Source organism: Eumetopias jubatus, unplaced genomic scaffold (assembly GCF_037043125.1).
Source record: "Eumetopias jubatus isolate StellerSeaLion01/CBP00866 unplaced genomic scaffold, mEumJub1_p1.0 scaffold_7, whole genome shotgun sequence".
NCBI classification, from domain to species: Eukaryota; Metazoa; Chordata; class Mammalia; order Carnivora; family Otariidae; genus Eumetopias; species Eumetopias jubatus.
The window spans coordinates 96,983,693-97,000,497 of NW_028274813.1; the positions used below are offsets into that span (position 1 = coordinate 96,983,693).

The 16,805-nt window shown below is 34.7% G+C and overlaps 1 protein-coding gene across 2 annotated transcripts in view; it reads right to left on the reverse strand.

Moving 5' to 3' along the window:
* Positions 1–16,805, reverse strand: part of RFX7 (regulatory factor X7) — a 136,608-nt gene that overhangs the window by 67,310 nt on the left and 52,493 nt on the right. For both annotated transcript variants that reach the window (XM_088024806.1, XM_088024807.1), the window contains exon 3: positions 12,629–12,662. In XM_088024806.1, the coding sequence (XP_087880932.1) occupies positions 12,629–12,662 (34 nt within the window). The remainder of the gene's footprint in view (positions 1–12,628; positions 12,663–16,805) is intronic.

Here is a 16,805-nt window from a genome sequence, read left to right on the forward strand (position 1 = left end):
CACACCATACTCTTAACATTTCACGGATCCTTTAGTTCCTGTCCAATCACTGCATCTGTAGGCACACTGAAATAACTGGCTTCTAACCTAAGACATTAACCATGGGACAGACTTGAAAAGTTTAAAAATTAAATGAGAACATTCATTCTTTCATCCAGCACTGTCTACCATGCTTTAGGCATGACCTTAAATTTTAATACTAGGAGAGAGACAATCAACAAAATTTGAAAGTAAAACATACGTTATATGGTTATGATAAATGCTATGAAGAAAAAGTGTTGGGAGGGGATACAATTTATTTATTTATTTATTTTTTTAAAGATTTTATTTATTTATTTGAGAGAGAGAGAATGAAAGACAGAGAGCATGAGAGGGAAGAGGGTCAGAGGGAGAAGCAGACTCCCCACTGAGCGGGGAGCCCGACGCAGGACTCGATCCCGGGACTCCAGGATCATGACCTGAGCCGAAGGCAGTCGCTTAACTGACTGAGCCACCCAGGCACCAGGGAGGGGATACAATTTAAACGAGAGTGGTCAGGGAAGGTTTCACTGGGAAATAAGATGTTTCACACGATGACCAGACAATGGGAAAGACTCTCAAAAGAGCTATCATAATTCTTTGTTCTACCCTACTTTTGCTTTTCTATTGACTAGTTGTTGTAATGGCCAGCCAGGGCAAAACCTGACAGTAAAGAGAGGCTGTCTTCTCATTATCTGTCCTCATATATACTATTATGGTTCCCTCAACCCTGTAAAGAATGACTCTCAGAAGAACCTTGCCCCAAAAGAATCTAACACAGAGGTCACAAACCCAAATGCCAGGCAGGTAATGCAAATGATTAAAGTAAACTACAGGGAAGAAACATCTATGTTGAGGAGCTAAAAGCCTGGTGGGGCTTGAGAAGATTGAAGAGCATACGTCATGTTTGAAAGGGATAGGGGCTACGTAGGCCCAGCCAACTGTGGAAGTTGTCATGTGGAAGTAAGGACTTAGGGTCCTGAGTTTTGAAGAGAAACCAAACACACAATTTTTTCTGTGAACTCTCCCAATTTTAAAATATGGCAACCAATCTGAAATTTTAAAAATGTCAGTGTGGGCCAAACAAAACACCTCTGTGGAACAGATCTAGCCTGTGGGTCTCTAGAGTAGTTCCTCTGATCTACAAGGTCAAGGGCAAGCAGGGGGTGGGGAGGTGGGGCAGAGGGGGAGAGAGAATCCTGAAGCAGACCTCCCACTGAGCATGAAGTCCAATGTGGGTGGATCTCAGGACCCTGAGATCACGACCTGAGCCGATAACCAAAGCAGGCCTTTTCTACACCAAACGCTCATGGTTATTTCTCTAACATTTTAGGATTTCCTACAGCTGTCAGGTAGTCCCATTTAACTTAAGGCGACTAAGCAATATGGACTGAGTAGCTTTCGAATTCTGCTGGGGTCTAGCTAATCCTCTGGTATTGGGTATATCAAGGTTAGATTTTGCCTCAACTGTAAAATTGGTTATAAAAAATATAATTGGATCAGCTTTACAAATGTATAATGACATTGTAGATCTAAAGTGTTATAACTAATGAAAATTTTAGTTTAAGATATTTTATTATTAAAGTAAAAATCAACTATTTTCACTGCAAAAGCATTAAAATATTAACAAAAAGCTTTATTCACAATTATACCACTATAAATATTTTCATTTGTCTTTCCTGATAAACAGGCAAAATGCTGGGCTTTAAAAATAGCACAGATACAATTTTATATTTTTCACTTCTATATTTCATAGCGGCACGGTTTTCACAACTGTAATTGATTTAAATAATTAGAATCATTTTAGCTATTTTGTTTTAGTGAGCATGTTTTGAGTTCTTTAAAGGGCATTCAAACAAACTGCATGCAAAAAATAAATTGCATTTAGAATTATTGACTACTAAAATTCAGTAAGATAATGAAGTCAGCTTTTAATTTCTTCATTTCAGATTTATTTTAAAGTTGGAAAATCATTTTCAGAAACATTTTCTTGATTATAATAAGAAACAGAATTTCAAAAAATTCACATATAAACTCATATTTCATATACTTTAAAAAATGATATAGTGTACCACAGTGTTTAAATGCCTGGGCTCCGGAGTCAGACTACCTAGATTAAAAGCCTAATTCTACCAATTATCAAGTTTTATGACCTTGGGTAAATTACTTAACTTGTCTGAGCCTGTTTCTTTTTCTGGAAAATGAAGATGAAAACAGATTAATCTCATAGGCAAATTAAGAAGGCTGAACGATAAAACATGTAAAGCACTTGTCTGGCATATGGTAATAAATACTCAATACTAAGAACAACAACAACAAATACAAAGAAACGCTCTGTGTGGGGATATTATATACATATTATACATTCTTTTTTATAATTACTGTTTGTGAGTAATCATTCAGCAAGTGTTTACTGAGTATATTCCACATACTAGACACCATGCTACACACTGAGGATATAGAGACCACAAAACAGTCTTTACTTCCAAAAGCTTATTTTTGGAGAAGAAAACAAATTAATCTGGTGATTAGCATACTATGTGGTAAGAGCTTTAATAGGAACACAGAGCATTTTACAGGGTGCATGAAAGCAGGGGCCCTTAACTGAGAAGGTAAGGCAGATTGGTTGAACTTGTATCTATGTATGCGTGTACATTCTTCTTTGTCTTTCTCTGGTATAGAGGATACGAAACAAAAAGCCCCTCCATGTTCTAGTTTCTCTTACAGCTCGGAGTCCCAAGTGACATCACTCTGGAGACTGAAGGTCCTGAAGTGGGTTTTCAGAATGGAAGCAAGTATCCTAAAATAAAGACAGAACTTCTCCAGAAGAAAGCCCTTTTGCTCTTCCTCCCTTCTTCCTGCCTCACCATTTGGACAAAAGCACGTAAGTGCAGTAGCCATCAATGATGTGAGCGGACAAACGTCAATAACGGCAAAACAGAAAGAGCCCAGGACTCCAGTGGCATTGTTGAGTTACTGCACCACTCTAGAACACCTAACACAAACTCTTATTTCTGTAAGACACCCATAGTTCGGTTTTCTGTTATCTTCTGTTATCTGTTATCTGAATGCACTGCTCTAGATAAACAAAACTTTCTGAAAAGTTTCTGAGCTGAGTCCAAAAGAAAGAATAGGAGTGATCCAAGTAAAAATTTTGAGAAAGGCACAGCTGGTGGAGGAAACAGCATCTACAAAGGCCCTGGGGAGGAGGGAGTATGAAGTATCGATATCGGCATCTGTTCTACAATATGCACCTTCTGGCTTCTCGGATGGTTTTAGCCGAGATTCCCAACCTTTTCCATCCTCTATTCACTGTATTTCAGGGATTCAATACTCTCCTCTCAGTGGTCCCATATGGGGAGCATTCATTCTTAAATGGTATGTTCTGTGATGATGAACATAAAATGTGTCTTTGACTAATATTTAGACTTCCAGAAACAAATTTATGGTGATTTGAGTCAATTACAACTACGTTATCAATTTACACATATTCAACTAAAGCTGCCATGTGTGCTTCCTATGTGCCAGGCACTGTATTTACATTAATTATCTCACTTAATATTCACAACAACTCAGTGGGTTAGGTACTATTATTATGTCTTTCTTTAGAGAAGCGAATTAGGTAAATAATGTCCAAAATCAAACAGTAATGATAATACTGGCTGGGGCAAGGATTCAAACTCAGGTCTATTTCATTCTATAGCCTCAGCTCTGAGCCATTCTGCTATACTGCTAATCAGTTTCCTTAGTTTCTGGCCTCTTGGTTCCACTTTACTTGCTTAAAACCTTCCCACACCTATGCAGTAAGGTTTTCAGTTCCCCATCTGTACTCTGTGCATTAGAGTGGTGGTGGTTCAGGCTGGTTATCTCGTAACAGGAGAGGATGGAAGGAAGAAGGATACGTAAGCAGAGTAGAACAAGGGAAAAGGGGAGGATGCCAGAAAAAAAAAAAAAAAGCTCAACACTATATTAAAAACTAATGATGTACTATACAGTGGCTAACTGAACATAATAAAAATAAATAAATAAATAAATAAAAAGGAAACAGACTGAGGGTTTGCTGGAGGGGAGGTAGGTGGGGGGAATGGGGTAACTGGGTGATGGGCATTAAGGAGGGCACTTGAGGTAATGAGCGCTGGGTGTTGTATGTAACTGATGAATCAACTAAATTCTACCCCTGAAACTAATAATACAGTATATGTTCACTAAACTGAATTTAAATAAAAAGTTTAAAAAAAAGAAAGAAATGTTCTTTTCCTCTCAAGGAATGAAACAAGTTTCTGTTCTTACTGCCAGATTGTGAAGTAATTCCAAAAAATAAATTCAAATTATTAAGCAAGTATAAGGTCTCTAAAAGGCCTAAATGGAAGGTGGCAATACTTCTTTATATTTTAAATCTCAATGTTTAATAATTGATTAGTTCATACTCACACACTTAACAAATATATATATACTGATCAACCTCATGTACCTTTGAATCATATTCCAATGAATAGGTTCTTATACTGAAGAGACTAAGAACAAATAAAAAATGCTTATTATAATGATCATAGATGTGACTACATAATACCAAGAAAGGTAATTAAGCACAGGTTAATATGGGACAGAAGATGTATCAAACTCAGACCTGAGAAATCAAAGACGCCGTTCCAGAGGGGGTGATATCTAAGATGAATCTTAAAATATAAGTAGGTATAGCCAATAGGAAGAAAAAGAAAAAACAAAAAAAGAGGAGATCATCTAGCTAGACCAGTGTTTCTCAACTTCAACACTACTGACAATTTTGGGATAGTAAGACTGTTATTAGGTAATGCCCTGTATTTTGTAGTATGTTTAAACAGCCTTGTCTTCTACCTACTTGATGCTGATCACACACCCTGTGTGTGAAAATCAAAAATGTCTCCAGATATTGTCAAATATCCCATAGGGGGCAGAAATGCCTCTGGTTGAGAACCACTGCTCCAGACCTGCACTGTGCAAACTGGTTGCCACTGGCCACATGTGGCTATTTAACTTGAAACTAATTAAAATAGAATAAAGGTCCAGTTCCTCAGTCACATTAGCCACATTTTAAGTGTTCGACTAGCCATGTTTTAATGGACAGCGCTAGAGAGAATATATTCTCTTCTCTTATTTCAGAACTATTCACTACAGCTTAATGATAGCCTGTGGGTGGAATGAAGAATCATAAGATTAAACAAGAGTAAGGCCTGAGTATGAAAGGTCTCCCATACCATAAGATAGAATAATGGGGAGCCAGTGAGAGGTTTTAAGCAAGGGTGTAAAATAAACAGATGCACATTTTATTAAAGCTGATTTTTAAAACAAAAAAGATTTTATTTATTATTTTAAGAGAGAGAAAGAGTGAGAGCAAGAGTATGCACAAGAAGTGGGGAGAGGCAGAGGGAGAGGGAGAAGCAGACTCCCGGCTGAGCAGGGAGCCCAACGCAGGGCTCAATCCCATGACCCAGAAATCATGACCTGAGCTGAAGGCAGACACTTAACCATCTGAGCCACCCAGGAGCTCCTTTATGAAGCTGATTATATAATGGTGCTATGGAGAATGGAATGAAAGTGGAGGGTCTAGAAGCGAAGGAATAGCTGTAGTATTTCCAACAAGTATGGTGATCTGAATTAATGCAGTAGCAGTAGGGATGGACAAAAATGAAGCAATTAAAGGGCAAAATTGATAGGACTTGGTGACTGACTAGATATGAGGTAGCTGAGGAAAAGAATGAAGTCAAGAATGACTACCAGGTTTTTAAGATGGATGAGTGAGTACACCCTACCCTCTAAGACAGTATGGTAGAAAGAATAATCGTCCTCCAAGATGTTCAAGTCCTAACCCTCTAATCCCTGGAACCTGTAAATATGCTACCTTCCATGGCAAAAGGGACTTTGCAGATGTGATTAAGGTCCTTGAGATGGAGAGATTATCCTGGATTATCCAGTAGGCCCAATGTAATCACAAGTGTCCAGATAAGAGGCAGGCTGAGGGAGCTTTGAATACAAAAAAAGAGATGTGTCAGAGTAACACAGTGGAAGACAGACTTGAGCAGCCATTGCTGGCTTTGAAGATACAGCCATTAAAAGCTAGTACAGGCAAGGGAACAGACGCCCCCCACAGAGACCAGTGTTTGAAAAGGCAAAGTACCAAAAGGAAGACATGAAATATCTTTAAAATCTACACAAATCATTATGTAGACTTGGAATCTACTGCTGAATATTAAACTGTATAAGTACAGAAAAACTCCATGAGGCTGGGCAAAGAACTACCAAGGAACTATACCTGGCTGTGACATGTTCAAATTCTAATCAGACAAAATTGAGCGATCTCAGTGAATACCCAAGGAATGCAGTATAGACATTAGAGAAGTCATATTTTAGTATAAAAGCTAAATTCTAAAGTAAATGACATTCTAGACTTGTCCCAGCAAAGCTTAAACACAACAAAGGATCAAACTATCTTATAAGTAATTTAGCTGCTGGCCAAAAAAAGTTGTAATACACTTTAAAGGAAGAGAACAAAATCCAGACACTATAAACAAAGAAATGAATAAGTAAATACTAAATTAAAAATAACTAGATATGCAAAGAAGCAGAAAAACATGACCCATAATTGCAACAATGAAAAAAATCAGTAAACAGAACAAACCTAGAGATAATATAATTAGCAAACAAAGACTTTAAAACAAGTATTATAAATACGCCCAAGGATTTAATCAGAGAAATGGACAACAAAACAAAACAAAACACCCAAGTGGAATTTGGGTGACCTGAAAAATTCAGGCTCTAAAACAGATAATTCACTCAATGGGATTTACAGCAGATTAGATACAATCAATGGAAAATATTAGGAAATGTGATAATAAAGAAGCATAACCTACCCAAAATGAGGTAAAAAGAGAAAAAAATAACTAAGCATAACCTCAGTGACCTACTTTGAGCCGCAGGATGTCAATGAAGAAGAATATTTAAATGGCTAGGAATTTTTTTTGAAAATTGGTGAAAAATATAAACTCACAGGTTTGAGGAGCTCAATGAACCACAAGCAGGACAGAAACAAAGAAAATCACACTAAGCCTATTTTAACAGCACTGCTGAAAACCACTAATAAATAATCTTACAAGAAGTCAAAGGAAGGAAAAAAAAAAAGGAATGTATTAGGGAAGTGGGAGAGACAGAAGCAGATTCCCCGCTGAGCAGGGAGGCTGATGTGGGGCTCAATCCCCTGAGATCATGACCTGAGCCGAACGCAGATGCTTAACCAACTGAGCCACCAGGCGCCCCCACAATAAACAAGTTTTGATAAATACTCAACTACTTGGAAATTGATCAAGATATATCTAAGTGTTCCATGGGTACAAGAATAAATCAGAATGGAAAATAGAAAAAAAATTAATTGAATGATAGTGAAAACACTACATAAAAATTTATGGAATGCAGCTAAACCAGTGTGTAGAGGACAATTTATAGCATTAAAAATGTTTACATAGGAAAGAAAAAAAAAGTTTAAGTTTCCATATTAAGGAGCTAAAAAAATAAGAATAAATTAAAACCAAGGTAAGCAGAGAGAAAGAAATAATACTAACTAGAAGAGAAACAAAATGGAAAACTGATAAACAAGAGAGAAATATCAATGAAGCCAAAACTCAATTCATATGAAAAGATAAAAAATGACTAAACCTCTAGCTAAACTGATCAAGTAAAAAGAAGATACAAAGGGCCCTTATCAAGAATCAGAGATAACTGCTACAGATTCTAGAGACCATAAAGGAGAATAAGGGAGCAATGTACACCAACCCTACTATATTCAGTAATATAGTAGAAAATGAACAAATTCCTTCAAAGACTAAAATACTAAAACTGTATCAAGAAGAAACAGAATAGCCCTGTAATAATGAAAGAAACTAAGTTTGTAACTAAAACCTTTCCCAGTTTTACTTGTAAAATCTATGAAACACTTAAAGAAATAATATTAATTTTAAATAAATTCCTTCAGAAAAAAGAGAAAAGCATTTCCAAACTCATTATATAAAATCAACATTACCCAGATACCAAAAAACAGAAAAAGGTTTTACAAGAAAAAAGGCACATCGAAAGCCCTAATTAACAGACAATAGTCTTTAACAAATAGCAAATCCAATGTAGCAATATATAAAAGTATCATGCAACACATAGAGTATAAAGCATCATGTAGAATTTATCACAGAAATGCAAGGATTGTTTTCACTTGGGAAAATCAGTGTAATTCATCATGTTAATAGAATAAAGAAGTATCACGTGACTATTTTGATGAGTGCAGAAAAATCATTTGATAAAATACATGTATTTAACAAAAACCTCTTAGGAAAATAGGAACAGAAGGGAACATTCTCAGTTTGAAAAGAGCATCCATGAAAAAGGTCATGTTAACATCACATTATAAAGTGAATGAATGAATGGTTTTTCTCTAAGATTGGGAACAAGGAAAGGGAATCCACTCCCACCATTTCTATTCAACATTGTCCTGGAGGTCCTAGCAGTGCAATAAGGTGAGTAAAATAAATAAACAGACGTTTGAAATGAAATGGAATCAAACTTTCCTTTATTATGAACACTTTGATTCAGTATCAAGTAGAAAATCCAAAGGACTCTACATACAAGCTTCTAGATATAATATGTAAATTTAATGTTTACAGACTGCAAGGTCAATACAAGTATTAGCAATAAAACATTGTATAACAAATATTTTAAAATGCCATTCATGATAGCAGCCAAAGTGTTAAAATATTTAGGACTAATTTAAGCAAAATATATATATATATAAAACCTATACACGGAAAACTACAAAACACTGTTGAGAAAAATTATGAAAGACCCAACTCATATGGAGATATACCATGCTCATGGATTAAAAGATCTGTCATTAAGATGTCAACCAACCCCAAATTGATCTATAAATCACTGTAATCCCAATAAAAAAATCCCAGTAGACTTGTGTTTTTTTTTATAGAAATTGACAGATTTATTCTAAAATCTGTATGGAAATGCTAAAATTAATTTGAACCACTATATGACCTGGTATCAAGACTTTCTACAAAGCTACCATAAACAAGACAGTGTGTGATGTCATAGAAGAGATACAGCAATTGATGGGAAAAAAGTGTACAGGAAAAGACACACACATTACGATTGGGAAAGGGTAGGCTTTTCAGTAAAGGGTGAGGACAATTGGATTATCCAATCAAATGGTAAAAGAGAAACACTGCAGTTCACCTCAGACAAAACACAAATTTAAATCAAAATGGCTAACAGACCTAATAGAAAAAGCTAAAATCATAAAATTCTTACAAGAAAACATATGATAAAATCTTTTTGAGAAGGTTGAGGTATCCAGAAAAGTTGAAATGAATAGGTCAGCAAATCCTCCCATTGAAATAACTATATAATGGTATAAAATGGCCAAAAAGAACTATTTTAGGGCTTTGGAAACTAATGGCAAATGGCATGTTAAGAAATGTTTGGTCATTAAAAACTGAACTTTAGGTATTAACTGTTGAAAGTCCGTGTCAGTCTTGCCGGGGGCTCTCCTATGACCTATCCACCTGGTGTGGACAGTGGTACTGCCAGGGTGAGGCTGCTGTGTTCACATACATGGGAAAACACGATGACAATGAATCAAATATAGAGAATCGTAATAAAGACCAAGAAACTAGAACACAGGGAAAGATGATCAGAGAAAAAACAAACAAAGCTTCAGAGACTGGAGGGGCAACAATCACTTTTTCAACATATATGTAATGGAAGCTTTGGAAGGAGAGGGGAATCCAAGGGATAGAAAAATATTTGAAGAAATAATGGCTAACAACTTCCCCAATCAGAATCATCTACACACGAGAGCTCAGCAAATCCCAAGTAGGATAAACACAAAGTGATCCGTACCGACACATGTAAGAGTCAAAGTGTGGAAAGCAAGAGTAAGTGGGTGAGCAAACAAGCAAGTGAATGAATTTCAACAAATCTTGATATCAACTAGAGGAAAACAACTCATCATACACATGAAAACGTGACAAATCAGAAACAGTGAAGGCTAAGGGCAGCAGAATGACATACTCAGAGATGAAAGAAAAAAATCTCTTGATCAAAAGTTCTATTTCCAGCAAAACTACCCTTCAAAACTGAAGGCAAATAAAGACATTCACAGATAAAGACCAAGAGAATTCATTACAAGCAAACCTGTTTCATAAGAAATACATACTAAAGGAAATCTTTTAGACCAAAAAGGAATTATCTTTGATTCCTTTTTGTTTCTCCCTGCATATTCAATGCATCAGCAAGCAGGGCTTATTCGCTTTATATCCAAAATAAGCCTTGAATCCATCTACTTTTTTCCATCTTCCACTGCCATCATGTAAGCAAGAGCCTTGAATTTTCATTTGGACTTCTGCATACCCTAAATGGTTTTCCTGCTTACACTCACCCCCCGAGACCAGCCCATTTCCCAACAACAACCAGGATGTTTAAAAACAACTGGATCACACTATTCTTAAAACCTTTTAATTGGCTCTCCATACGCTTAGAAGGAAATCCATACTATTTGCCATGGCTAAATAAACCTTACAAAAATTTCTCCCTACCTGAACTTTTCTCATATCATTCTCTCCTTCTTCTGTAAGTTCCAGGACACTGCATTCTTTGTATTCTATAAATATCCCCAACTCATTCCTGTTTCTGAATCTTTGTACTTACTCTTCCCTCTGCCCAATACATGTCACAAGCAAATCATCACACAAGGCTGGGTTCTTATTATTCAAGTCTCCCTTCGAATGCCACTTTCTCAAAGGGGATTTTGCTAATCACCCAACCTACCCACCAGCATCACTTGCCTGCCCTACCCTACCCACCATCACTTGTCTGCTTTACCTTTCAAAAATTTTATAATAGCATTTATCACTACCTAAAGTTATAATGCTCATTTATTTGACTATTCATGTATATGTACCTTACTTAATAAATCGTAAAGTTCACAAGGATAGAAATCTTACTATCTTATTCATCAAATATACATAACTTTAGACCTTATGCTAAAATATAAGCAATTCTGAACTTGAAAGATTTAAAAGCCTTTTTCTTATTTAATATTTAATAAATATCCTATCTTAAAAAAATTATACTAGTCTTCTGCCTCAAAAGATGAATAATCCTCCAACACTATGTCAGGTATTGAATAGAAAGCAATATGCAGTAACTACTGAGTGATAAACAATGAGACTCTTGAGAATTGGGACATCTAGGAAATCATCTGGGGATTGGGGTCAAAATCACCCCTTCATCCCCAATTACTACCTTCCTAGGTCTTAACAGCACTCTTGAATATATTTTAACAACACACTGAATTTCTTGAAGGCAAGAGAGTATGTCCTTTTTATTCTGTATCCCTATACCTAGCATTGGCAGACAGAAGGTGTTCAGTAATTATTTTTCTGAAGTAAATGAAACAGCATATTTCTTTGTAAAAGGAAGGTAACAAGACTGTGAGACCAATAAAAAAAAAAAAAAAAAAAAGAAGAAGAAGAAGGAAGGGTAAGTGAAAGAAAAAGGTAAAAACATCCCCACAAGATCCTTATTCTGAACTATTAGGTTAGAAAAGCACAGGACAACTGATCAATTAACACTTCTCCTATAAACTACTCTTAATTATTCACATACCTAGAAGCTAATAATATCATAACATAGCAATAATTTCATAAGCTAATAACATATTACATACTATTTCAGCACCAGACACTAAAGATCTTCCCTCCCCCACAAAAAAGTTAACCTATAAGGAAGACCCAAACCTGAATAATAAGAAAGTTCTGATGTCACAAACTACTAGAGAGAGGACTAACTCTAAGAACACTTTGGGGAATCTAACAGTGCAGTCACTAAATGTTCTAGAGCCTAGGGAATATTCCATTAGTAGAGATCTCATGAAAGAAATCACTACTATTCCAGTAGCCCCAGTAGCCTCATGCTTCTACCCCCACATGTTCAAGAGAAGAGCTAAGGAACTACAAATAAAATCTAAATTTAAAATATTATTGTGGTTTTAACTCTTGAAGGCCCGCAAACCAAACATGAAAAATATATCAACAAAAACTAATCCATGAAGCATTTTAAAAAGCTCATTTAAATACATTTTTAAGAGTTCTATTAAGTACAACATAAATTAGACTATTTTTGTGGCTTTAATTCCTAAATTCTAGCAACCTAAATATGAAAAATATGCTATCGACAAAACTAACCCATCAAACATCTTAAATCTTTCCTTTAAACAAATTCTTACAGAGTTATCAGAAGAGAAAAATAAACAACTTTATTAAATGCGTAAGTGATCTTTAGAAAATGCCAGTAAGTTTCAAAAACATGCAATAACCTCAGACTGTGATTTCATTATTGATGAGATATAGGAAAGTATCTAGATAGCTTATAGCTAGTTCACCCCTAGGGTTGTAATTCAAATATCAAATTTTATTCTCTAAAATTGAGATATTTAAAATAAATATTTACTCAAGAATAATATATTTTATATAGTGGTAAAAGCCTTATTATACAAAAGAACTTTAAGATTAGTTATTTTACTTACCAAAATGCAGTCCACTTTAGATTGTACAGTTTTGCTAAAAGAAAAAGAAAGTTAGGTTAATAAATATGATAAATTTATTAAATATTTGAAATAGTAAAATCCCTTTTTAAGATTAGGATCATACCCTAAAACTGCATTTTTCACAAAGCAAAACAAACATCTATTTCCCATTCACTGTACTAAATTTAGTCCTAAAGCATGATCAGAATATCTGAGTTCACTGCTACAGTCAACCTATTGTTACACTGTATCATTTTAACAGATGTTTTGAATAAACAATGAAGTTTTTAAAGATACATAAAAATGCAGATATGTATTACTATACAAAGAAATAGGACACAGAGTTTATAATGAATTATAATTTTTACTGTATGCCTGCCACTCTGGAAAATGATTTGTTTAGCATTTAAAAGCCATACTGGTATAATATTATCTGTGGTTCTAAAGACTTGCTATAAAGTAGATTCTCTTCTCTTCTCCCTCCCTCTCTCTCACATACGTATATGTGTGCATACACACCCACACAGGCTAGGGAAAAGAATCCCTAGACATAAAAGGAATAATAAAGATTAACTGATATGGTAATATACTGGAAGGGGAGAATACATTTAGAAATAACCCCAAAAAGCCACTATATATCAATTTACTAAATAAGTGAATTACTGAATAAGTGAACTATTGATATATAATACAAATGAAGTCAGTATAAAATAATTTAACCATCATCTGGATTTTGTTATAACACATTAAAGTATAAATGCAACGAAATCATGTGTAAGTTCACAAATAGTTTATATCTTAAAAGATGCTACAAACCCAATTATCTTTCATAAAATGTTCTAGAGACAAATAAATTAAAAAAATTGATTATTTGCCTCTGTATATACCTATACAGTTAATCTATAAAGTAAAAATCAAGATTTAAAACTCATTTGTATTGACTATTAATATAATCAATAACCTCAAAACTTTTCATTTGTAATTAGATTTCAAATTTCACTTTTTAAAGAACAAAGGTATAACTGAATTAAGTTCAACTGTAAAGATCAGAATGACTAAAAAGAGTAAGAAAAGTAAATGATACCTCCACTTAAGAGGAAATGAAATCCCCTTCCCACAATCCCACGGAAGACTTTTTAGAGGTTTTTAAATCTTTTGGGATCGTTTGTATAGCTTATAACTCATTAGCAGCTAAAGTGTGCTATTGTTTTCTCTTCTTAATAACTCCCACAGTTTCCCTGAGATAAGAGAGTTTTGTATTGATTAAGAATTGCTCCTAAATGATGTATTGTATGGTGACTAACATACCATAATAAAATTAAAAAAAAAAAAAAAAGAATTGCTCCTAAAAAGTAATGCATCAAGAATCCAACCACTATTCACCACCTTCTTCTAAACCCCCACCATTTCCTGTCTAAAGTGTTACACAGTAACCTAACTGGTCTCCCTATTTCTATCCTTAAGAACCCCCTCCTCCCCAACCAACTCTGTGGGCTATTCTCAACAAAGTGGCCAGAGTGATTCTTCGTCCAAACCACATTAGTCCTTTGCTCCAGTCTTGACCATGGCCAACAAAGCCCTGCATAACCCAGCCTTCTGCTGTCTATCTTTCCAATCTCATCTCTTATTATTTCTCTGTTCCCCATTCATTCAGCTCCTGCCACACTAGCCTCGGTGCTAGCTCTCAAGGCAGGAGCAAGGCCTTTGTACTGGCTTCTTCTGTCAGCCTCTAAGACTCTTCTCCCATATAACTTATCTGTTCATTTTCTTAATGTCTTTGCTAGATGTTATCTTTTACAGATAGTTCTTCCCTGACTTTCCCATATAAAATATTCTGCATCACTCTATCCTTCTTGCTCAGCTTCGCTTTTCATTATTGCACTTGCCATCAGTCATTTTATATATTTTTTAGAGATTTTATTTATTTAGGAGAGTGAGTGAGAGAGAGAATGGTGGGGGGGGGGCAGAAGGAGAAGCAGACTCCCTGTTGAGCAGGGAGCCTGATGCGGAACTTGATCCCAGGACGCTGGGATCATGACCTGAGCCAAAGGCAGACATTTAACTGACTGAGCCACCCAGGTGCCCATTTTATATTTTTATTAATTTATTTGTTTACTGGCTATCTTCCTTGACTAGAATTTAAACTCCATGAAAGCAGGCTCTGTCTGTTTTGCTCACTGCTGTTATTATCAACTGGCACATGTTAGGTGTTCAATAAAATCTGTTAAACGAATAAATGACAAAAACACATTCAGCCCCCCATATGAAGAAAACTCTTTGGAAAAACTGGGACCACTTAAAAAAGGGTTTTTAGAGAAACTAATATGAAATTGAAAATGTCACTATTTTTTAAACCATAGCTCCAATATACTCCTTTCCTATCAGAAACTTGCTGTGGAATATCTGAAGATGACTATGTCTTATCACAAATAACTTGGTAAATCTAAAAAGTATGTGTAAAAGACAGCCTTTGAAAGAATAAACTAAAAAAGTAAAATGTGCTTCTAAGCTAGATATGAACTTTGGCAATCACTTGATCTAGCCTTTTATTTTTACTTCATACTTAACACAGGCATTATAGAAGGATATAGATTAAGTTTAAGTCCCCTTCGTTCTTCTGTCCAGTCTCATACCATATCTCACTACCTTCCCAAAGATAACTATCATTAATTTGATGTGTAAGCCTCCCAGTTGATATTTCAATACTTGTATTAGATGTACAAGTCTATAAGTAACATATACCGCTGTTCCAAGAAGCTTTTAAATGTTTATATAAATGCCTGTACATTATATATATTCTGCAATTGTCTTTTTTCATTCAACATAATTTTTGAGATCTACACTTTGATGAGGTTTGTTCATTTTAACTGCTGAAAAGTGTTCCATTGGGTGAATATATCAAATTTATTCATCTATTTCCTTTTTTTATTATTCATCCATTTCTTTACTAAAAGCCAATTTTATACTTCCCAGTTTTTCTTACAAACAATGCTGCAATAAACTTTGTACATGTCTCCTGGTATACACATGTGAAAATCTCTCAGTTATAAATTGAAAAGTTAATTTTCAGGGGCTCATGGATGTATCTTTTCAATTCCATAATATATTACCAAGTACTTCTCCCAAGCAGTTTATATCCATTTACACTTCCATCAGCTATATGATAGCTTCTATTTTCCTATTACTTTGTACAAATATTTGCCATTTATACATGATATATAATACACATATTAAACACTATCTTAATGGATATAAATTTCTTAAATTTATTTTTCCCAATTGCTAACATTACTTTTCACCTGTTTACTGGCCATATGGATTTTCTCCTCTGTAAACTGCTGGTTCGTATTCTTTGCCCATTTTTAAGTGGAGCTGATTATTTCTTATTAAGTTGTAGCAGTTCTTTATACACTATGGACACGAATCCTGTTACATATACTTAACTCTGTTAATTATATATTTTAATGATATCTTACTAAAGCTTAACTTTTTGATTTAGTCAAATTTATTTTTTTCCTTCATGATCTATGTTTTTTATCTTAAGACATCCTATCTAGCTAAAGTTTTAAGGACATATTTTTCATTCAAGTTAGCTTTTTCAAGTTTGATCTTTATTTGAATTAGAATTTATTCTTATGTATGGTATGGTGTGATACATATTTTCTTTCTGGTAGGCCAATTGCTCCCTATTTTATTATGCCAAGTTTTCATGTATGCTTGACTCTATTTTTGGCTTTTTTTCTGTTTTGTTATTAATCTATGTGTCTATCTCTGAGCCACCACTCTAAATTTACCAGTGCTTTAAAAATTAGGTCTAGTTATTTGATTACATGACCTTCCTTGACCATTTTCAGAATAGTCTTGATAATTCTTAGGCCTTAAATAATCTAGGTGAGTTTTTTGGTTTTTCCAATTTCACAAAATTATTGTTAAGATTTATACTGAGCTGTACTGATGTTATAGATTGAAGTGGGGGAGTTGACTCATAATTTGATTTATTTTTGTCTGTCTTTAAAAATGTCTTATAATTTTCTCTATCTTTTTAAAATTATGTTTTCTAATCGGCTCTTGCTAATGTACATGCTGATATTCACAAAAACTATTAGTTTTCTATGTTGACCTTATATCCAGCAACCTTCCTGAACTTATTAGTTCTAATAGTATATAGATTCTTTTG